The sequence below is a fragment of the Podarcis vaucheri genome (genome assembly GCF_965113315.1).
Source record: "Podarcis vaucheri genome assembly, chromosome: 14".
NCBI lineage: Eukaryota > Metazoa > Chordata > Lepidosauria > Squamata > Lacertidae > Podarcis > Podarcis vaucheri.
In genome coordinates this window covers 50,181,896-50,203,729 of record NC_138752.1, presented here as the reverse complement: position 1 = coordinate 50,203,729, position 21,834 = coordinate 50,181,896, and the positions used below count along the sequence as shown (strand labels likewise).

The window sequence follows — 21,834 nt, the reverse complement described above, 5'->3', positions numbered from 1 at the left end:
ATAAAAAAGTTGGCCATTTGTGGAGTTATAATTACTTCTTTTATCTCTAAACATGAATTCTAATGGGAGCCTTGTCAGATACAAGCAGCTGGAGGCTTTGGCTGCAGTACAACCATAACCTGGAGAATTTGTGTTATGTTCAAATTGTTTGACCTTTACACAGGCCCTGATGCCATTGACTATGATAAATGTTTGTGGGATTTGGCCATATTTGTGTAACTACTACTGCTTGGCAGGGTTGAGGGGCGTTGATGGCTAATAGCTCATCACCTCTGTAAGACTTCCCCAGAGGAGTCTCACAAGGCTCCCTTTTTGTCCCCCTTTCTGAGATCTAGCAACAATTGTTTGTTTCTTCAGAACTGCTAAACTACTCTATGCTGGGTTGTGCTTGAGGCATCTCTAGCTGCATTTGGTACAGAATCCAGTGGCTGCCTACTTCATGATAGGGTTGTGCATTAAATCACCATACCTTTGAATACCAGTTTTGAAATAACATTCTGATGAGTGTTTTAACAAGGCAATATGCCAATGAACAAAAGGTGGACACTCAACAGCTTCCCAGGGGGTAGGTAGCTCAGCTGAACAGATAGTTTACAGATACTTTGCAGATAATTTGCATGCAGGGTGTCTCCAGCTTTGTTCTCTCTCTCCTAACAGAGAAGAAATGATGATAAGCCTTCCCACAAACCAGCAAACTATTTCATCTTCACCAGTATCTTTCCACTTAGAGCTCAGCTAATTATGCACAGCCTGCTAATAATCAATCAGGAACTCCCCCCCCCCACAGCAGGACAGAGATCCAGTGGCAGAGTAAAGAAAGAAGAACCCCATGAAAGCATGAGCAAAGGATATTTTTGTATAAAGTATTCACTATTCATTTTTTAAAATGTTTGAATTGCTATGACTGTTCAGGAGAGGCCAACATAATGGGGGATCTGGGCATGGGCAAGCTGCTCAGGTGGAGAGATCAGCTACATCTGTCTTGATTCCAGTCATTGATGTGAAGCTTTTCTTTTCTTTTTAATATAAAAAAGACAGCTTCCGAAAATGAAATTTCAAGAAAGAATATGGATTGGTGGGGCTCTTCCCCCTTTTGTGTCACTTGAAAACAAAAACAAAACAAAGAACTGGAAAGCTCTTCTTTTGCCCCCCTCACACTCGCCCCCCGCCGGTGAAAAAAAGAGGGGGAAGAGTTTTTATTTTTATTTTCTGGTGGTGTTTATTTTTGTTGTTCCCTCTAGATAGCTTTCCTCCATGTAAAAAAGGAAGGGTTCTTTTTCTTATTTAAAGGAGACTATCATTTTTCTTGCTTGCCCGCCCTCCCTCCCTCCCATTATAAAAAGGTAGAGATTGGTGGAATGAGGACTGTTGGGGGGGAGAGAAATGAAGGTGAGAAGATTTAGCTGGCTGCCTTATGCTGAAATGGGAGGTTGGGTATTATGTGAGAATGATGGGGAGGGTGTTTTTCAGGTAAGCAGTGAAAGCAAAGGCGTGTCTACTCACAAGCAAGCCCTACTGAATTCAATGGGGCTTACTCCCAGGAAAGTAGAAGTAAGTTTAGTTTAACTCAATGGGGCTTATGCATGCACTGATTCCACTTAGACCTCTGAGTGGGGAAGCAGATGCAGCTTGACTAGTAAATCACTTAACTACTCTTAAATTAGTTGAAAATATATTAAATATATTACAGTGGTACCATGGTCCTCGGAATGGCTTGGCTCCTGAACAAATTGGCTCCTGAATGCCTCAAACCTGGAAGTAAGTGTTCCGGTTTGTGAACGTTTTTTGGAAGCCGAATGTCCGACGTGGCTTCCGCTTGAGTGCAGGAAGCTCCTGCAGCCATTCAGAAGCCACACCTTGTTTTTCGAATGGTTTCGGAAGTCGAATGGACTCCTGGAATGGATTAAGTTCGAGAACCAAGGTACCACTGTACATAGAAGTTTATTTAGTATGTTTTTAAAAAATCTACTACTTCTTTACATTTTAAGGCCCTCCAAGCCACAGGAAGCCTCTTCAAGGCCCTCAGCTGCTGCAAGGAAGCGTGGCACACCCTTTGCTGCCACAGAGAGGCCTAGTAAGGCCCTCCACCACTGCAGATATATATCGTGATATATCGAGATAGCGTGCTATTTTGCTGGTGATACATCACCGTAGAGCTATATCATGAAAATTAGATATTGCCCAGATATTGCTCTATAGGGTTGTATGTATAGCTTGTGATCTAAGAACCCTAAGTGGCTTGGGTGTTGTATATCTCTGTGTCTTCTTAAAACCATTAAAATAATTTGAGAGCATCCTGTTAGCAGTGGCAGAAAAGTTTTATATGATTTTGTTCTTGTTGTAACTATGTTATCCTCCTTTAGTCTTGATGAAAAGGAAAACAAAAGGCAAATACTTGCAGTAGACATAATTTGTATATTTCACTCATTCTATTCAATACCTTAAGTATTCTTACATTCTTCACTAAGATCAAGCATTTCTTTTTTTCCACCCACATCTTCCGTGGATTGAATCCTCACCTGTTCGTTCAAATAAATGGAAGAAGCAGATGGGGGAAGCATTGGGGGAAAGAATGGGAATAGCTGGGGCTGCTTTATTGGTCTTTAAAGGAACTGAGTGAATATTTGGGTTGCAAACCACCATCTTTAGTAACCTGCTATTTATCCCATGTTAAATGGCTGTTTATAGGAGTAAATTCAACTTTCTTAAGACCTTGGAACCATTTGAACACCCTATATGAGGGAACCTGCTTTCTGTGAACAAGACTTAAGTTACTCATGGGGGAATCTGGATTAATTTGGTACATAAATTGGCAACACGTTTATTTGTTGTTGCTTTGCTTTGCTATTAATGAAGTATTCTGTCATGACAGCAAATTGAAGAAAATGTACAAAAATGTGTTTGAAATATTTGTATGCATAGATAAGAATGAATAATTTTGCATTCCTTTGAATATTTTTGTAATGGGCTGAACAAATTTCCCAGGAAAGCATATTCACAGCTGGGAAAACAGCTCCTACTTTGAAAATGGTTTTCCCAGGCAAAAAGCTTGCATCTCCAACTGTTTCTGGTATAAACACAATATTTTGTGTACTATTTAGCAGGGTTTCAAAAGGTTAAGAATTCTTCATTGGGCATTAACCAACAGAATGCAGCAGCATCTATATAAATGTGCTGTAGTTTTGGTTTCTCTCTTCAAGCTAAGATCAAAGTATAGGGAGACGGGGTGAGAAATGTAGTTCCCTTTTTGTGCTAGACATGATAGTGCGTTCATTTTTTAAATCCCTGGAAATCAGTCAGTTAAACATTGTCACTTTATATACATGTTTTTATTAGCCCATGTTTCTCTAGGGAGGGGAAGGTTCAAGATGGCTACAATAAAGATAAAAATACAGTGATGCAGTCAGTCAGAACTGATTTACTTAAATTCAAAGGCTATAGCTATATTCATTTTCCAGCTTAAGTGAGGTTTGCATCCAGAAAACAGCCCATTGTATTGTTGACATTGAGAGAAAAAGGTGTCTTGCTGCCAAGTTTTCAAATACATTTTATTGTAACTGGTGATTGAATGCTGCCTTTCAGACATTCAGTGGTTACTCTTGTGAATTATCTTACACTTTATTTACCATTACTATTTAAACCCTTAGCAGCAGCCATCGAGTATTGATAATGTTGGGTGTTCTGGATGTCCCAAGAAACAGCTATGAACAAAACTTGTCAAGGTTCTTTCCATTTCTGCTCAGGGTCTGCGGCTCTCATCTACCTTAAATGATCATAGAGTTAAGTTTACAGTTTGAACAAGTAGTCTCATATAGGAAGGTATGTGAAATCTTTTGAATGTCTAAATATAAGACATGTGACATTTAACCAAAAGATTTATTTTAGGAAAGAAAAAGCAACCTAGAATTGGCATAAAAGTTGCATAAGGATATAAAACTGTTCCTTCAGTTGAACAGGAGTTCATTTTTAGAGCAGGACGGAGTGCTTACTTTTCTTAACAGATTTTAGTGGTCAAGAGGCTGAAAATCAAGATTCCTGCTTTTGGGAGCCAGGAAGCATCCTGGACTCTTCAGAGCCAAAAGCCCATAGAAACATTAATGGACAGAGGAGGAGCAAATAGCAGTCAATCTTGATAGGCACACCCTATCCTCAGACCAAGAAGTAGCTCTGGCTCTTCCTTATGCAGGAAATCACTGTACAGTCATACCTCGGGTTGAAGTAGCTTCATGTTAAGTATATTTGGGTTGCGCTCCACAGCGACCCAGAAGCAATGGAGTGTGTTACTTCCGGGTTTCGCCGCATGCGCAGACACTCAAAATGACGTCACACGCATGCATGGAAGCGGCGACACGCGCAGTCGCGTGTTACCTTCTACTCAGGATGCGAATGGGGCTCCGGAACGGATCCCGTTCACATCCAGAGGTACCACTGTATGGTGTAGTGGTAAATCCTTAAGTTCAGGCTGTGTTCATGACAGTCCCCATAGCCATGCCCCCACAAGACTACAACAAAAGCAATATTTTATCCAGGGCAGACTTTCTTGCTTAGCCCCTCATCCCCTTGCTTAACATCTAGCATGGCCACTATTTTGCCTCAGGTTGGTTGGCCAGAATAAAAGAATTTTGGTTTCCTAAAAAATAAAAGTGGCAACTTAACCCTTACACATACTTGGTAATGTAACCCCTTGGCTTATTTGGTTCGTTTCTCTCTGAAAAAAAGCCTATTTATTTGGTTTGTAGAAGATTGGCAAATAACGTCCCAGGAGATGACGTTATCATCCCTGCTCTATTGCATCACTGCTTATTACAAGACAGAGAATTTGACGGCTCTACCTCCTGCCATGTTGGTCATTTGCTACTTTGTGTCACAGTGTCACAAGACTGGAGAGCCAGTCCTGACATTTCATTTTAGGGCAAAGGTTCCATGTCCTGTGCATATGAGGGTTCATGGCAGGAAAAGCTTAAACAACATCAAAGATTGGGAAGCCAGGCAGTCAGCTTTTCTCCTGCCACAGGAGTGTCTTGCACAGATACTGAATTCAGTAAGGATACTACATAAGGAGGCTCAAGGATGAAGTGCTATAGAAATTAGCAGGTTATTTATTTCTCTCAGCTGCATACACATACAAAGTACTGAAGGGGTAAAAGTATCTTTTTTATATTCCAACTCATGAGATTGGACTACATGACCCTTGGGGTCCCTTCCAACTCAGAGAATGGCAACCAAGATTTATTTTTTATTATTTGTTTATTAAATTTATATACTGCCCTTCCCACATATGCATTTAAAAGGCTGTAGAATAATCAGCCAAAGCCTGGGAGAAGAATGTTTTTGCCTGGCGCCCAAAAATATATAATGAAGGCGCCAGCCAAACCTTCCTGGGGAGAGCATTCCATAAATGGGGAGCCACTGCAGAAAAAGGTCTGTTCCCGTGTTGCTGGCCTCCAGACCTCACTTGGAGGAGGCATACGAAGAAGGGCCTCAGAGGATGAACAGAGTCCAGGACAGTTTATATGGGGAGAGGCTGTCCTTGAGGTACTGTGGTCCTGAGCCTTTTAAGGCTTTATCGGTCAAAACCAGCATTTTGAATTGGGTCTGGAAGCTAATTGGCAGCCAGTGCAGTTGGGCCAGGATCGGTGTAAAACGATCAAAAGTCTGGAAATCAAGCCTTGTGAGGAACAGTTGAAAGAACTGGGTATGTTCAGCCTGGTAAAAAGAAGACTGAAATGAGATATAATAGCCATCTTTGCATATCTGATGGGCAGTCACATGGAGGATGGAGCAAGCTTTTTCTCTCTGCTAGGGAAGGTAGACCCGAACCAGTGGATTCAAATTACAGGAAATAAGATTCCAACTTAACATCAGGAAGAACTTTCTGACAGTAAGAGATGTTTAGCAGTGGAATTGACTTCTTCAGAAGGTGGTGGAATCTCCTTCCTTGGAGGTTTTTAAGCAGACGTTGGATGGCCATCAGTCATGGATGCTTTAGCTGAGATTCCTGCATTGCAGGGGGTTGGACTAGATGACGCTCGTTTCCCTTCCAAGTATACAACTCTATGATAATAATAGCAGAAGTTCCACAAGCCCCACTCTCACATTCTTGGAGTATCAGACAATTTTTGATCAGTGACAATACAGTGGTGCCTCGCAAGACGAAAAGAATCCGTTCTGTGATTCTCTTCGTCTAGCGGTTTTTTCGTCTTGCGAAGCAAGCCCATTGACGGATTAGTGGATTAGCGCTATTAGCACTATTAGCGGCTTCTAGCGGCTTATCGGATCAGCTGATAAGCGGCTTAGTGGCTTAGAAAAAGGGGGGGAACCCGCAGGAACCTCGCAAGACATTTTCGTCTTGCGAAGCAAGCCCATAGGAGATTCGTTTTGCGAAGCACCTCCAAAACAGAAAACTCTTTCGTCTAGCGAGTTTTCCGTCTTGCGAGGCATTCGTCTTGCAGGGCACCACTGTATTTGATTGGTTGGTTGATAAGCATGCCAACCCTAGCTGCTTTTAAATCTATTCCTACATTTCTTACAAGGGGAGATCCATTTTAAGAGGGGGAGAGAGATGAATGTATAAGGGATCTGGAAAGGAAAAAGCTATTTTTTACAGTCTTGATAATAAAAACTCCTATGAAATATGATAGCATCAAAAATCAATGTGACAGTGGTTTAAAAATCTGGGATTTTGAGGAGAAGCATTGTATTGGCACTCCTGAACTATGGCTCATATTATCATCCCAAATAACACTATAGAATTCACCAGAATTGCTTGTAGTAAGTCAGAACAGCCCCTAAGAGCTAATAAGATGAAACTGTGCTGTCTCAGTTCTTCTGAACAAAACAGAGCTGGCAGCTTCCTCTCTTGCCACCTAGGATAGCTGGCTCAGCAGACTGATGTTTATTCTTAGCCTCTAGCATTGCTGTATCCCTAGGTGAGGAAAGGAGAAACTATAGTGAAGTGTAAAATAAAGGGTTGAACTGTTTATCATATATGTTTGATCCTTGTATTACTGTTTAAATGGGAACACATTTAGAATCAGTCTAAATTTAGATGAGTGGAGAGTATATATAGTTCAGGGACAGAACATCTGCTTTACATGGACATCGTCTTATGTTCAATTCTTGACATCTCTAGTTGAAGATTCTCAGGTATTAAACCATACTGGATAGCTGGGCCAATTGTGATATGTTCTTAATCCCAAGGCCAGTATCTTCCATGTTGAAATGCATCTGAGGTCATAAATGATATGATTGAAACCCTGCTGGCATTGTAACTTGAGAGCTCAGTCTTACACCCATTTAGCATACCTGTGAAATGGAAACAAAATTTAAAAAAATATGTTGTTTCGACTACGGCAGACCAACACGGCTACCTACCTGTAAGTGTGAAATGGAGAAGTTGTTGCTTCATAGTTTATACTTGCTACACTGAAGACAAAGCTAGACCTATTATTACTCTCACAAATACTTTCACTATAGCAGGCAACAGAAGTTACCAGCTGATATTCAGTCAGTGGATGCATTGGAGAACATGTCAGCCTGACTGCAAAATTAATGCATACTTTTTACCTTCCAGTAAAAAGATGTTGTTTATCCGCGTTTGCAGAGGCCATTACCCATTTATACATATTTCATTGATTTGGCTGCAGGCTTTTAACACACTGAGAGGTCACCTTAGATGCTATATAGAACATTGCCTCTGGCATCTATTATTGGCTGCTTATTGGCTCCACAAACAGTGCCCTTTGATTTTATTATACTGGGGAAATTTCCTTAATTAGTTCTGCTTCAGAGTGAAAACTGTATATAACTGTTGGTTGTCCTCATGGATAAGTGTTCAAAAACTAGCAGCTTCATTTAGCTGGTCTCTTGACATACATTCTGAATGTTTCTACTTCTGTGTTGCTTTCAAGTGGCATCAAATGTCATTGCATACTTGTTTTGTTGCTTGAGTGCCAAAAGGCTGACTTTGAATGACATCCCACATACCAGACTTTCCACAACTTCAGGCATCTTTTTGCATAGATATTTTCTCATGGGCTACTTCCCTTGCTGTTCTTCCAAGTTGCAGACATAGCTTTGCTACCTCATCCACAACCATGTAGTATCTTTGCATTAGCAAAAGCAGTTGTGTTGTGTATAAGTGAGTTTTTAATATTGTTGGAACTTGGTTTCACTGTAAAATTATTGTGTTCTTGTTACCCTCTGTTGACCAACACACTCTGTTCTGACGACTTTCAAGTGTTCCACAAACAGCTATAACTGTGGGTGGGAGAAGAGAGCATGCTGTTGTTTTAACTTTTACTCCTCATAATACTGGAAAGATTCCAGGCAAAATCAGCTAAATACATCATTTTTTCAGCAACTGTACAGATGCTTATGACTTTCCCACAAAAAATCAAAGGTTGCCTTATACTTTATAAGAAAAGAAGCAGCAACACTTAGCTTTCATATCTTGACCTGTTCTTATCCAGCTGGGGTCAGGTCTAGTTATTGGACTGAATAAGCCTTGGTTGCCCTGATAAATTACCTTTCTATCAGAATATGGACAAACGATTGCAACCTTGTTATACTTTCTTGATCTGTCACCATCTTTTGATACCATTGACCTTCATATCCTCCTGAACTGACGGGGGCACTATTTTACAGTAGTTCTGGTCCTATTGTCATAGTTGATTTCAGAGAATAGAATTAGGTAATGATCTCTTGACCCCCTGGCAGTTATGCTGTGGGGCACCGCACCAGAAGGTACCATTTTGCCTCCAGTGCTATTTAACATCTACATGAAACTTCCAGATTATTATATTTTTCATTTAAAAATTTGTAACTAAAAAAAATTACAACTGTAATTTAAAACATACAGAAGGTTAAAATTGCAATAAAATAGACTAAAATGCATTGAAACTTCTACAAAATTTCTAAACATTTGTGTAGGCTTGTCCAAATAAGAATGTCTTCAGCAGGCCTCAAAGACTGCAATGCACTCCATGTGGAGCTGTCCTGGAGATTGACCCAGAAGCTGCAGCTAGGGCAAAATGTAACAGCTTAGTGGCTCTCTGGGGTAGCATATCAGCATCATATTATGCCCTTGCTGAAATAATTGTACCGGTTGCCACTTAGGTCCCAAGCCAAGTTCAAGGTGCTGGCTTTGGTGTTCAGAGTTTGCTTGAGACATGACAAGGATACTGTTTCATTGCTTATATATACATCATATCACTGCATTATTTAGAAGAGGTACAGGTACCATATTATTAGGAGGTCCTTTCTGAACCATATTGCAACCAAGTCTTTAAGTGTGACAGCACCTACTTTTTGGAACTCCTTCATGTTTCATATCAGACAGACACTGTCTTTAATGTATTTTCTGTGCCTGTTGAATACTTTCTTCTTTCCATAAGCCTACTAAGTGGACATGGAGTGTTTGAGACCCATCGGCTACCCTCACCTGGTTTAGCTGGCCAGTCAAAACCATTGCCGGGTTGTCGCTGCTGTTGCATGCTGACAGTTTCTAGGAGCCACAGGTGAGAGCTGATTGCAGGATGGGGACCAAAGGTGGAGAAACTACCCCAGAAGGAGCACAATGTGTTCCGTACCAGAGGTATTACCTTCTCCTAACACTCCATACACCCCATAGTAATCATCTAGTTTACTATTCAGAATTATACCTGCTTGGTAACTTTGATAATGCTGCCTGGATCAGCTGCAAGTGACTCTGATCTCCTGTGTGTATCATGTATGCGCATGTGAGACTGTGGGGTGACCACACCTGCTGCTGATATGCAGCTCCTGGACCCCAACATGTTAGTCTCCTTGAATTACTGGCTCCATGGGAAGCTTCATAAATTTAGATTTTTTTAAAAAATATGAAAGTACATCTTGGAAATTTGTAGTGAAACTTTTTGCTTTTTGTTAGCTATGTGCCGCAGCCCTAGTCAGGATCTAAGTCTTCCTGTCCTGTGAGATCTTTGTGGAGGTCATAATATAGCACAGTTCTGGAGGGTACAGAGCCCTTCATAGAGTATATATCCTAGAAGGGATTGAAAGTCAATCACATGGGCAAGATAATCTTCTGAAGCTCCGAAATGCAATCAGAATTTAGTTCCATGCCTAGCCTGTAATCAAGGGTATGATCAGCAGAACAGGCAGACCCCCTCCAATAATAGGAACATTACCTAGTTTAGTGCAGCATCTCTGTGATTATCTTAACATTGCTTGAAAAGGAACTAGAGCATGCTAAACCTGGATGTACAAGAATGTTGTTTTTCCACACTCCAAAGTAGCTCTCCAATACTTTCTCCATGTTGCTTTCCAAAGCTCTCAAGACCTTGCAGCCTGTTAGTGACAAGCATGAGGAGGTTGAAGTCTAGGGAGCTAAGCCCAAAGGAGGCAGTCAAGGGTCAGCCAAGGTCCACTTTTCCCTTAAACTCAAATTTCTTTTCCCGTAGAGTGGTCAAAAGGGAGTGATTCAAGTCCAGTAAGAAGCAAACTTTTCTCCATCCTGGCAGGAAATGATGAAATCATTATAGTATGCAAATTGTCTTTACAAATAGATGTTAATATCCATATAGGAAAAGGTCTCTCTAATTCTGACTGTCCAGTCTCTGAGCCAGTTTTGATGCTAGCTCTCCTTGTTCATGTGTACCTCCTCCCCTCCTTGCATATAGAGTGCAATTTCTAAATTTGGCGGTGCCTTATTTATTGACAGTGCCATCTTTCCGTGATACCATGATGAAAGATTTTAGATAAGAGAATTAGGGAGAATCTGCAGTAAATTGCAATTCATGAGATATATTCTATATTACCAATGGCACGGGTGGCGCTGTGGGTTAAACCACAGAGCCTAGGACTTGCCAATCAGAAGGTCGGCGGTTCGAATCCTCGCAACGGGGCCAGTTACTTATTGAATCTCCTGATTGCTGTGTGAATACAGGTATTGAGAGTAAATATTGCTTGAACATGCCCAGGATCCAAGTATTCTGGGAAAAAAGTTGATTCGAGTTAGTGGATATTGCAGTACCCAATAGCAATGTATTTACCCTGTAAGAAGAAGGTCCTCATTCAGGGCTCCAAGTTGCTTGGATCAAAAGATGTGTAGTGGTATTTGACATCTGGGAGAGTTTCAGGAGAAGAAAAGGGAAACAAAACACCTTCCCACATGGCCTTTCTTTGCTACCCTATAAAGCAGTAAACAGCTCAAGGTGATCTTAAGCATTTAATTGCTGTATAATGCAGGAGGTGTTCTGAAGAGTGGAACTCGAAAATGTGTTCATTTTCCTTTTCTTGGAAACATTCCTATATAGTGCAGGAAGAGAAATATTTTCTGCTTTAAACTGATGGCACGCATACCCTCCCAGAATACTTACCATAGGCTACATTGAGCTAGTAATTTCCCACTTTTCTCCCGGAGTCCATTTTCCTTCCCCCGCCCTCAACTGGCACACTAACATTTTGTGTCTCAGCTCACTCACAGTCTGTCCTGGTTCTTTTAGAACTTTTCCTTTGTCTCCTGAGGTGGAGATGAAATCTACCCATAGGGGAAAAGCCATAGGATTTAGCACAATGGGGGTTATGCATCATTTGCCCCCACAACTAAAGCATAGTGAATACACAGGAACTCCTATCTTTCATGTTAAATGTGGTCATGGAAATTTCATCTTCAGGTAACAGGATGAGTAATAGAATATTTCTTATTTCTGTAGGCACAGCTGTCGTCCACATTCCATGAGTTAAGGAAGTTCACAAACCTTTGAGCCATTTTCAATTGTTTTTTTAAATACCATTCTTTCCTGCTGCAAACTTACATACAGTAGTTCTGTATAACTGGAGAAGTCCCTTGAGTATGTACCATTACCTTAGTTTTGGGTGGCCCTGTTTCACTTACAAGCTAATAAGCACTCAACTGCCTGAGTCCACTATTAAAGGGGAAGATTCTTGGTGATTCAGGGGATTTGGAAGTAATAAAAGCCTAATAGCTAACTGTAATAATTAAAAAACAACAACCCAGAAAGAGAGGTCCATTGTAAATCTAGATTGAATTTCTATTTTCTTAATAGTTTGTGCAACAGTATGTGTCTATTAATATACAGTACCATGCTTTCTACGCTGTAGCTGTTTTCTTCACCAGGTTTGCAAGCTGATATTCTTGGAAGGAAAATCAACAACTCTCTATATCTGTGACTGCATCTCTGTATCAATATGTTCTATTGAATTTCCCTATTCTTACTGCAGTTTTACTATTTTGTTCAGGGCATCTAACATAAGCCAGGAAAAATAACATTATTTGAGAAGTATATTATAGTTAAAATCTTCCTTAGACAGTTTTCTGCTACCTTATTGTTCACAAGTATGCAAATACAGCTGGCCCCCCACGAGCTTTTTATTAGTTTCTAACCTTAATGAAATGCAGATTTGAGTAATGTGTAATCTTTTACATATCAGCATAAAAATAGTACAAATCTTTGTGCATAGGACAAAGTATATTATTTTTCTATTAGCATTGTGATCAAGTTCCATTATGGTACCTTTAAATACAGGCTAAATTAAACTTCTGATTGCTCGTTGCTATCAGGAATAACAGATTTCAGGGTAGCATGACAAAACCGGTTTAAAACAGAGACTTTGGTTTTCTGTTCAATATACAATTTCAGTTTCTCTCTGAAAGTTTCACCTAGGAAGCTGTAGATAAGAGGATTCAAACAGCTGTTTGAGAAGGCTGCAAGGTTCACAATGTGTCCAGTTAAGGGATAGTTGTGTCTGAAAGACTGGTCCCTTGATGAGGTTTGCTCTGTCTTTTGAAGAAGTTGCACACTTATGAAGACATTTTCAGGAAGCCAGCAGATGAAGAAGACAAGGACAACAGCAAAAATCATACGAAGAGCTTTCTGTCTGCGTATCCGCAAACTTCTGTGCTTGTGGGCTCTTATCAAGACTCTTACAATTAACGAATAACAAAGGCCTATAATAGCAAAAGGGATGATAAACCCTAAGGTTATTTCTAGCCACTGAATTTCTTCTACATCTGCAAAGCAAAAGGAAACCTCCCCAGCATGTTGCAAATGTACAGCTGTGAAGGGCACTAGTGCTGCCGAGATAGATGCCAACCAGATGAGGCCACAGCTTAATCTGGCATGTTCCATGGTGCGAAATAAGTTGGACTTCATTACTTTTGCTAGTGCTATGTATCTGTCAAAACTCATCCATGTTAGGAAGAATATGCTGCTATACATGTTGATTTGAAGGAACAATGACATAAAAGTACAAATTATTGTGATATCGTAATACTTTTCGTCAAGATTAAAAACTTCGATGAGTGAGTCAGCCACCAAAATGAGATCTGCTACTGCAAGGTTTATGAAATATAAGTCTGGAATAGTCATCTTTTCACGAAAACTTATGTTCACCACTAAAATAAGAATGTTTCCCACGAAGCCAATAGGAAAAAGGAATATTGTGTAAAGGCATGATAAGAAAAGACCTATAATGTATTGCTGGTGTTCTGATTTATCCGAGAGGCTGACAGTTTTGTTTTCATTGCATAGATATGATCCATTTCGTTCAAAATATGTGCTGTTACAAAGTACTTGAGATGTGGATGCTGTGAAAATTTCCATGGTATGCGCCTCTCTTGGGTATATCGCTTAGAACTTCAGTACCAAAGTGTTTAAATTGTTGGTGAATCCAAAGAGATCTGTAGAAGTCATATTTTGTATTCTGCAAAGGCAGAATCAGTTTAGGTCAAGACTTGCAGAATTTCTACAGTACCTTAAGAAAAGTGGTAAGCAAGAATCAATTGATATGTTCTATAACACAGGAACTTTTGTATGGTAATGATGATTTCAGGTGTATACATATTTCTTCTATTGTAATCTTGCTTACAATTTGAAAGATGCTGAATCATAATAGTTCTGTTTACTTCAGTTTAGCAACTAATGAATCTTGTTTGACCTGCAATTAATAAAAAAGAAAATAATTAATCTCCTTCCTGAAAAAATGAAAGAGTTCATTGTTTATTAACATGAATAGCCTTAACATCTGTTCATGTATATCCATGATGCTGACTTTGTGAATTTAGTTAGATGAACCACAAATATATGAATGTACATGTTCAGTGTAAATGTTTTTGGGATCATTTTAGGATCTATATAGTGGCAATGAGCAAAACATCTTTTTGGCATTGCTCTTATGAGAAAAGGATAAAAATCAGGAATAAGCCAGTTTTGGAAGAAATAAAAGATCAACTTTCTGTTGTATCATGTTCTTTGTTTTCATAGATAATTATAGAAATCTTAACCCCCACAGCACATGCTTTGGCTGCAAAACTGATAGCTAGATTCTTACTCTATTTTTCTCACAGAGGCTTAAAAAAAGAGAGGCTCTTATAGGTCTGCACATTTTAATTGCTTTTCAATTGTATAACAGAAGTCTTTGGGGAAAGAATATTTATTTCTTAAGCAGTTACCTTTTCTATCTATGTTGTTAAATGATTTGTGAAATTATAAGGAAATAAAAATAAAGCAGATTACCACAGATGATTAAAATCTTGAACTGGATTATGTAAACCTTGTTGCCAAAAAGCCATGAGCAGCTAAGATTCTTACAGCATTTTAAGTATATGGAAGTGGAAACACATGTAAATAAGATGGAAACTCTGTTTGGCCTAAATATCTCTGACCTAATTTTTGAGCCAGATTGAAATATTACATACATTTGATTATTGAGACCTATCAGCCTAACCTCTTCCAGCACAGTTGGTAGTAGAATGCTGTGTGCATCTCTGGTTGCCTGATCTGAAAAAAGCTATTGAGGGGATGGTGAAGACAATAACTGGTTTAGAATCTCTATGAAAATAGACTAAAGATAAGCCATTTTTAGTATAGAAGGTGGAGGATCAAGGTGGCAGTGGCAACATGATACAGTTTTATAACATGAAAAGTGTAACCAGAATACCTTTCCAAATTGTTCTCTCCATCCGATTAAATTGATTGACATTAATAAGTGTTTATTCTTACAAATTTTGTTACCACAAGTTGTGGTGATGGTCACCATCTTAGATGTCTATAGAAAATAACTGGAAGGATACATTTATTAATAGTGATTAGCCATAATAGTTTAAAATAAAAAGCCCAAGTTTTGAGGTTGTATACGTCATGAGTACCAGATCCTGGGAACATGCATCAGAGAGATACTTATTTCCCTCTTGCTCAGCTTTTGAATATCCAGAAGTAGCCGGTTGCTATTGGAGACCAAATACATGCCTACCCAGAAGTGAGTTGAATTCAGTGGAACTTACTCCCAAGTAAATGTTCATTGGTTTGCAGCCTTAGCCTGGTCTTAGTCTTAATTTTTACTATTTTATATGAAGGCATGCATAAAGTCGTTTCAAGGAGTTTGTCATGTTTATTTCCAGAAAGAAAATTTATTTTCACTTGTCCAAAATAAAATACGGTGTTGTTGAATTACCATGAGGCTTGTAACAACATCTTTTTAGATTAGTTACTTTTTTGGGGGAAATGCATAATCTTGTAAAAAAAATGATTTTAGTAGTAGAGGGTTTAAGAATAACTCAGCTATTTTTTAATTTGCCAATCTTTATAATTATTGTTTCTGCAAGGTAGAATAAATCACTTTTATACATCACTAAAAAGCAGGCTAATGTAAATATTGAAGGGAAAACTATATTTTAAATAGTAGTGCATCAGTGGCATTCTGATAATGCTCTGGGTTCTGCAAGAAATCTAAACAATTTCAACAGCGTTCATTATTTTAAATTGTTCTTTCCATCATGTGTTTTTAGGATTCATTTTACCTTACACTAATGTGTATTCATAGGTTTTAACTGGTCTTGAGCTGGTTTCCTCCTAACCACTGGTTGGCTAATTTATGTTTAATCACATCACTATCACCACCACCAATTATAAAAATTAGTGCTATTCAGATTATTCTAGATTGAACTGAAGGCAGTAGTGTATTGGTACAGTTAATTTAGAACTGAATAAACACCTGCATTTTTAAAAGATTGTTCAAGATACTTAAATGGTTTATAGCAACAAATCCAGGTTTTCCTGCAAGTCTTACCACTATAACAAAGCTTTATAGATTCTTGTCGTTTCTACAGTTTTTGTTGAGCTGACATCATTTAAAGGCTAAAATTAACTCTCTTTCTGCTGGTTTATTTCTCTTTGCCAGTTCAATTTGTAAATTTTAAAAAAACAAAACAACATGTTGAGAGACGTGGGATGTTTGCCTATTTTCATCCCTCTTTTGCTTTTGGGATCCTACTTCAAATACAAAAATAAACTCAGATGCCAGTACACTGAGCACCATTTCACAGATTCAGCTAGAAGAAGCACCTTCAGCATATACCACTGCTTGGCTGTACAAGCATATAGCAAATGCAATTAAAATAAAAACAGAACTCAAAAGTGAAGAATGATTCTTTAACACATGCTTTAATAACTAGAGTGAGATATTCCTTGGCTGTACAAGCGTATAGCAAATGCAATTAAAAGAAAAACATTAAAACTCAAAGTGAAGACTGATTCTTTAACACATGCATTAATAACTAGAATGAGATATTCCTACCCTCTTTCGTGAGTCCTGTTTTCCCTTCTTAACCGCTTGCATATTTCGGTCAGCTCAAGAGGTATTCCCATTGTGATGTATTGCATTGTGGTGTTCATCATCGCTATCATTTTCCTGCAACAAACTTAGCTGTACCATACATTCAGTGTGTCGGTGCTGCTTCTAAATCGTGATGCAGCAGGTGGAGGCTTGGGCTTCATCTGCTGCTGAAGGAAGCTTGTTGATAACTGCACAAACACCACCTGGCGGCTGCTAGAATTGCTCTGCTGACTGTGGGAAAAGAAGTCTTGAACAGCTACGTTAAATCCTGTTTTCTCAGTGGAAGGGACAAGACTATAGTGCATGTCCTCAGCAGACTTTTTACTTGGTGTGTGTTTGTGTGTGTGAGAGAGGGGAAGAATAAAATACTCATTCCTTTCTTAAGCAGCAGCACCCAATGCCTCATTCAAACTACTTTTGAATGTTTTGAAGCAGGGATATTACACCAGGTTGGAGTGGGTAAATCTTGTTTAAAGGGGGAAAGCTCAAAATTCCACTTGGCATGCCTCCCAAACCCATGGCAGCTTATTGGATCCTGGCCACAGTTGGGCATGCTGAATTAGAAAACTTAAAATAGAGAAAAAATTGGGATTTCTGCGGGTCGTAAATGACTTATATTAAAATAGTGCTTAAAAAGCACAGTATACTTGTAAGAAGTTCAGCTTTCTGAGAATTTTTTCATTTTAGAAAACAAAAAAACTTTCTAGTTCTTACAGTTGTGAAACTATGCTTGAAAGTTCTGCTGCATGAAGTTGCCATACCAACACCTACCCTAAGTGTACTTCAGTAATACCATTGTACATCTGGGTACAGCATGATTTTAACACACTGCGCAGTTTTCATTATCTGATCCTGTTGTGAATAAACTTCTGGAGTTCACCTTGAATGCATTTCTCCACTGCCCCAGAAATGCCTGTCCCAGCCTGGTACCCACCATACATTGTGGAATATAGTCCCATTATCCCTGAGCATTATTCATGTTGGCTGGGGGTGATGGGAATTAGGGTCCAGTTTCTGAAGGACACCAGGTTGGGGTAGGCTGCTCTGGAACCATGGTTGTTCAGCAAACTTCTCTGCCAGATAAGCCCTGTGTGCCTGCAGTGGAATCTTGGTGCATTGTAGAAGATTCTGAGGAATGTTATGGGGCATGTTCTCTGTGCACCATCTTGGCTTGCTGGGCCTCACTTTTGCCTCTGTTAACATTTCTAACCAGCTGCACATTGCACAGAGAATATCCGGGGGGGGGGGGGCTGAATTTCAGAGGAGCTTGACGCAGTTTGAAAATTATTGCTGCAGAACCCAGAAATCACAATTTTGGTCATTATTTCTGGCTGTTGATAGCCTTTATTCTAAACTATGTATGTGTGTACGTACATACGTACGTACAATCCGGTTTTTGGTCAGAAACCAAACGTGAGATTTAACATTTACTAAATTATTCTGTATTTTGTAACATGTCCCAGTGCATCAGGGACAGCCAATATGGTGCCCTCCATATGTGAGCTCCAACTTCCATTAACCTCAGCCAGTATGGCTAGGGCTCAAGTATCAAGGGAGCTATAATTTCAAACATTGGCTACCCTTGCTCTACATGGCACCTCTTTATTATTCCTTATTCATGCTTGGTGCTCAGAGTGACCTTTTCTAAACTCAGTTTTTAAAAACTACCTGTATGCATGCTTTTCAGCTTAAGAATCCAATTGTTATCCAGTGGTATTGTGCTCTATATTTTACTGCGCGTCAATATTATATAGTTGAAGCTAGCAAGACAGACGCTAAGTAATCGTACTGCTGTGGGCATTGGTGGCTCCCCTGTCATACCTCAGAATCTCTGCTGTTGCTGAGATTCCATTTGCTGGCATTTGGTATCTCCACATAGTAAAATGGAGTGAAATTAGGTCAGCGGCAGCAATTTATCAGAGTTCCATTTGTGACTAGGTAACAGTTATCGCTGTTCAATTTGGCATATGTTTCCTCACATTTTCAAAGAATGACCCTTGTTTTCGAATACCCAAGCTTTAGTGCTCATACTTTCTGAGCGTTTAACAGGTGTGCTGGGTCTAGCTACCGATTTTTGTCATAAGTGCATGCAACGGCAAACTTATATTTCCCTCCATGTGATGTGTGAAGCATTGAATGTAACAGATGCTGGAGTGGGGAGAACAGCTCCATGGAGGCAGGGGCAGTCAGTGGTAAACCTCACATCACAGAGCAGTTTAGTTCTAGCTTGTATTGTACATATCACTGGTCTAATGCTCATTTTATTTTCTCGGTGTTTGCATTTATTGGGTTCTTTGAGCTATTCCTTTCACACGGTGAGTAAGATAAATGGCTATTAGTTATGATGTCTATATGGAACCTGTTCAGAGGTAGTATACTGCTAAATACTAGTTGCTGGAGTGTGCAAGAATTATTTCATTATTGTATTCATAAGTCGTTTTATTCCAAGACACCCAAGAAAAGACTTACAATTTCAAAATACTAAAACAAATAATAAAATATGTAAAGTTGGCCTTGTGAGTTGAGGAATCAGTCTGACTGGAGCAAGTCCTGATGCTTCCTTTGTCTGTTTGCCTGCCTGTCTCACTCTCTTCTGCCTTCCCACAGGGTGGATGGCGTCTTTTGGATCCATAGGGGAAGGGTTTAATTTACTGGAGCAGGCCCTGATGTTGACCATGCCTTCCTTCCTTGCTGGCTTCTTTAAGCACTTTTGATACCCAGGTCTCTGATCCCTAGTCCCCTTCCCATACCTTTTCCAGTCCCATGAGATTCCTTGGATTCTCTGTAGTTTGCCCTTCTTCCTCCCCACCCCCACCCCCAAATCAGGATGCATCTTTCCTTTGGTGGATTCATTTGAGATCAGATAATGCTTAGACTCCCCCCCCCCCATACTACTTGCTTAAGTGTGGGTAGATGTTAAAGAATCCCCTCTAATCCCAAAAGGCAAAATATGAAAACTGTTCGAAGAGGCTTGGAAATGTCTCCAGCTTAATAGAAGCTAAGGACCAGGCACTTGTTAACTTCACAATGAATCATTAGTTTACAGTGTAATGGTATACATGTCCACTCAGAAGTAAGTCTCTTTGTGTTTAATGGGGCTTATTCCTAGATAACTAGGTACAGGATGGTAGCATAGGCTTCAGTTTAGAGTTGGCAATTGGCTAAAACGGGGTTCTTGTGCCTTTAACAGTTGTATGACAGGCAGACATTCAACAGGTTAAGCCTTTTATAGAATGGAAGCACAATTACAGAAAAAACTTCACCATGACTGTGATCCCTCTAGTTTTGTGTATACTGTGGCCCCATGGCAGCCATGTTGTGACTGGTGCCCACAGCACTCTCTCAAAATTTGAAATCTGCCCATGTATCCAAAATAGTTGGTGACTCCTGTTTTATGCTGACAAAGGCACTTGCGGAGGGCGCAAAGCAGGACCATGGCCTAGGTATGTTCAAACATCCCGACAAAGAGGTGTGACAGGGCTTTTGGTCCCTGGGCCTGAGGTTCCCACCCCTGTCCTAGAGGCAGCTAGTTGGTTGCTCTGGGAAGCAAGATGCTGGAGTAGATGGTATTTTATATTTGATCCACTAGAGCAGCCATAGGCAAACACTTGCCCTGCAGATGTTTAGGACTACAGTTCCCATCATCCCTGACCACTGGTCCTGTTAGCTAGGGATGATGGGAATTGTAGTCCCAAACATCTGGAGGGCCGAGTTTGCATATGCCTGTTTTATACCCCGCCCATCAAGCTGGGTTTGCCTGTGCCTGCACCAGAACTCTTATGCTTCTATGGGCAGTACTAATCAAACGATTAAATAATATTGTTGGATTAATCAAATGCATTCCAGTAGATTAAAATTTCATTTGCATATGAATAAGAATAATTACTTGAAATAAAAAAGCATGCTTTCTTTGGTTTTAGACATTGGGAATGCATCCCTCAGGTCACAGCACCTTAGCCTATTAATTCCCTCCTGTATGAGGTGGAAGGAGAAATGCTACTTCTGATGGAACTTGCAGTCTCCGTGATGTTATATAAAAGATAATTTTAGAAATCTATTTCCTGATTAAATTTTTAAATGAATTAATCTGAATGAATTGACTAAACATTGCAGCCCTAGCTTTCATCTCTTATGTAGAACACAACAATGTACTTGATTCTGCCACAAGTATCAGTCATAGTTCCTCTTCAAGCCTACTGAAATTTAAACCATAGCTTTCCATTTTTATTTTTAAAATGCAGAGACTACAGAAAAATGGGATATTAAAAGCACATCAGATCTCCACAGGCTCCGGGTAAAGAGCTAATGCAGGCTTAGAATACTTTCAGTATACTCAGTCTAATAATTCTCACTCATCTTTGTTCGGATATGGGTGGTGTTCTTTTCCATTTGGCTTATGGTTTACTATAATAACATTTCCTTAATTGCTGCAGGGGAAAAAACACTACTGTATCTGAATAGAAGTAGACAGCTTTTCCCCATGACTGGAACAAACATCCATACACTAAAATGCTTCTAATATCCTACTTGTGCTTGTTATAAAAATGAATTATGTAATAATTGGAAGATCATTTAGACTGCTGAAATATTTTTAGAAACCTTTATTAACCATATGCATTGAGAAAACTTGAATTTGGTTCACATTTTGATAGATGAAAAACAGTTGTTGATTCTTGTTGATCATATCATCATAAACGTAATCTATATATACATAAAAAGTAGCTTCTAGCATTCTGTCACACTCTAGCGGGATCAAGAAATGGAACACAGGGCAGGGCTATGCAGATGAAGGATTGGAAAAAGTTTTTTTAATCAATGGCTGGGATCACTAGGGGTGGGGATCATGCTTAATACCTCCTATAATAACAACCCTGAGTACATCCTTCATTGTTTCCCAATTCAGGTAAAGTGTTACACTTGGAGGTCCTGTTGTAGTCAGGGCAGACCTTAGCCTCAGCCCCCTAATATTAGTTGGTCTAATATTCACTGGCATAGATGTTGAAAGGCTCTGATGTGTCTTCACTACAAAATCCCTTCTAACATTTTCCCAACAACTATTGCAATGTATAAGCACACAATGTTACAATATTTTCTTGCGAGCTATCTCAGACAGAGAATCGCCTGAGTTCTTTCCTGGCACATATGTTTACTACATCCCAAAGTCCAGCCTGTGGCAGTAGTTGATGTGTGATTTTGTTGTAGGAAGTTGGTGAAACA

The 21,834-nt window shown here is 39.5% G+C and overlaps 2 protein-coding genes across 3 annotated transcripts in view; one reads left to right on the top strand and one right to left on the bottom strand.

Annotated features, from left to right (window-relative positions):
- The window catches only part of CHLSN (cholesin), a 140,110-nt gene that overhangs the window by 5,917 nt on the left and 112,359 nt on the right, over positions 1–21,834 (top strand). The gene's annotated exons all lie outside the window — the stretch shown is intronic.
- GPER1 (G protein-coupled estrogen receptor 1) lies at positions 12,072–17,022 on the bottom strand. The gene is made up of 2 exons (XM_082199480.1): positions 16,579–17,022; positions 12,072–13,941 (listed from the first exon to the last, which is right to left on the bottom strand). Exon 2 carries the CDS (start codon positions 13,605–13,607, stop codon positions 12,537–12,539), a length of 1,071 nt encoding a protein of 356 aa, XP_082055606.1. The 5' UTR covers positions 13,608–13,941; positions 16,579–17,022; the 3' UTR covers positions 12,072–12,536.

Coding starts and splice junctions, on each gene's coding strand:
- GPER1 (XM_082199480.1), bottom strand. CDS start 13,607: ATGGAAATTTTCACAGCATCCACATCTCAAGTACTTTGTAACAGCACA.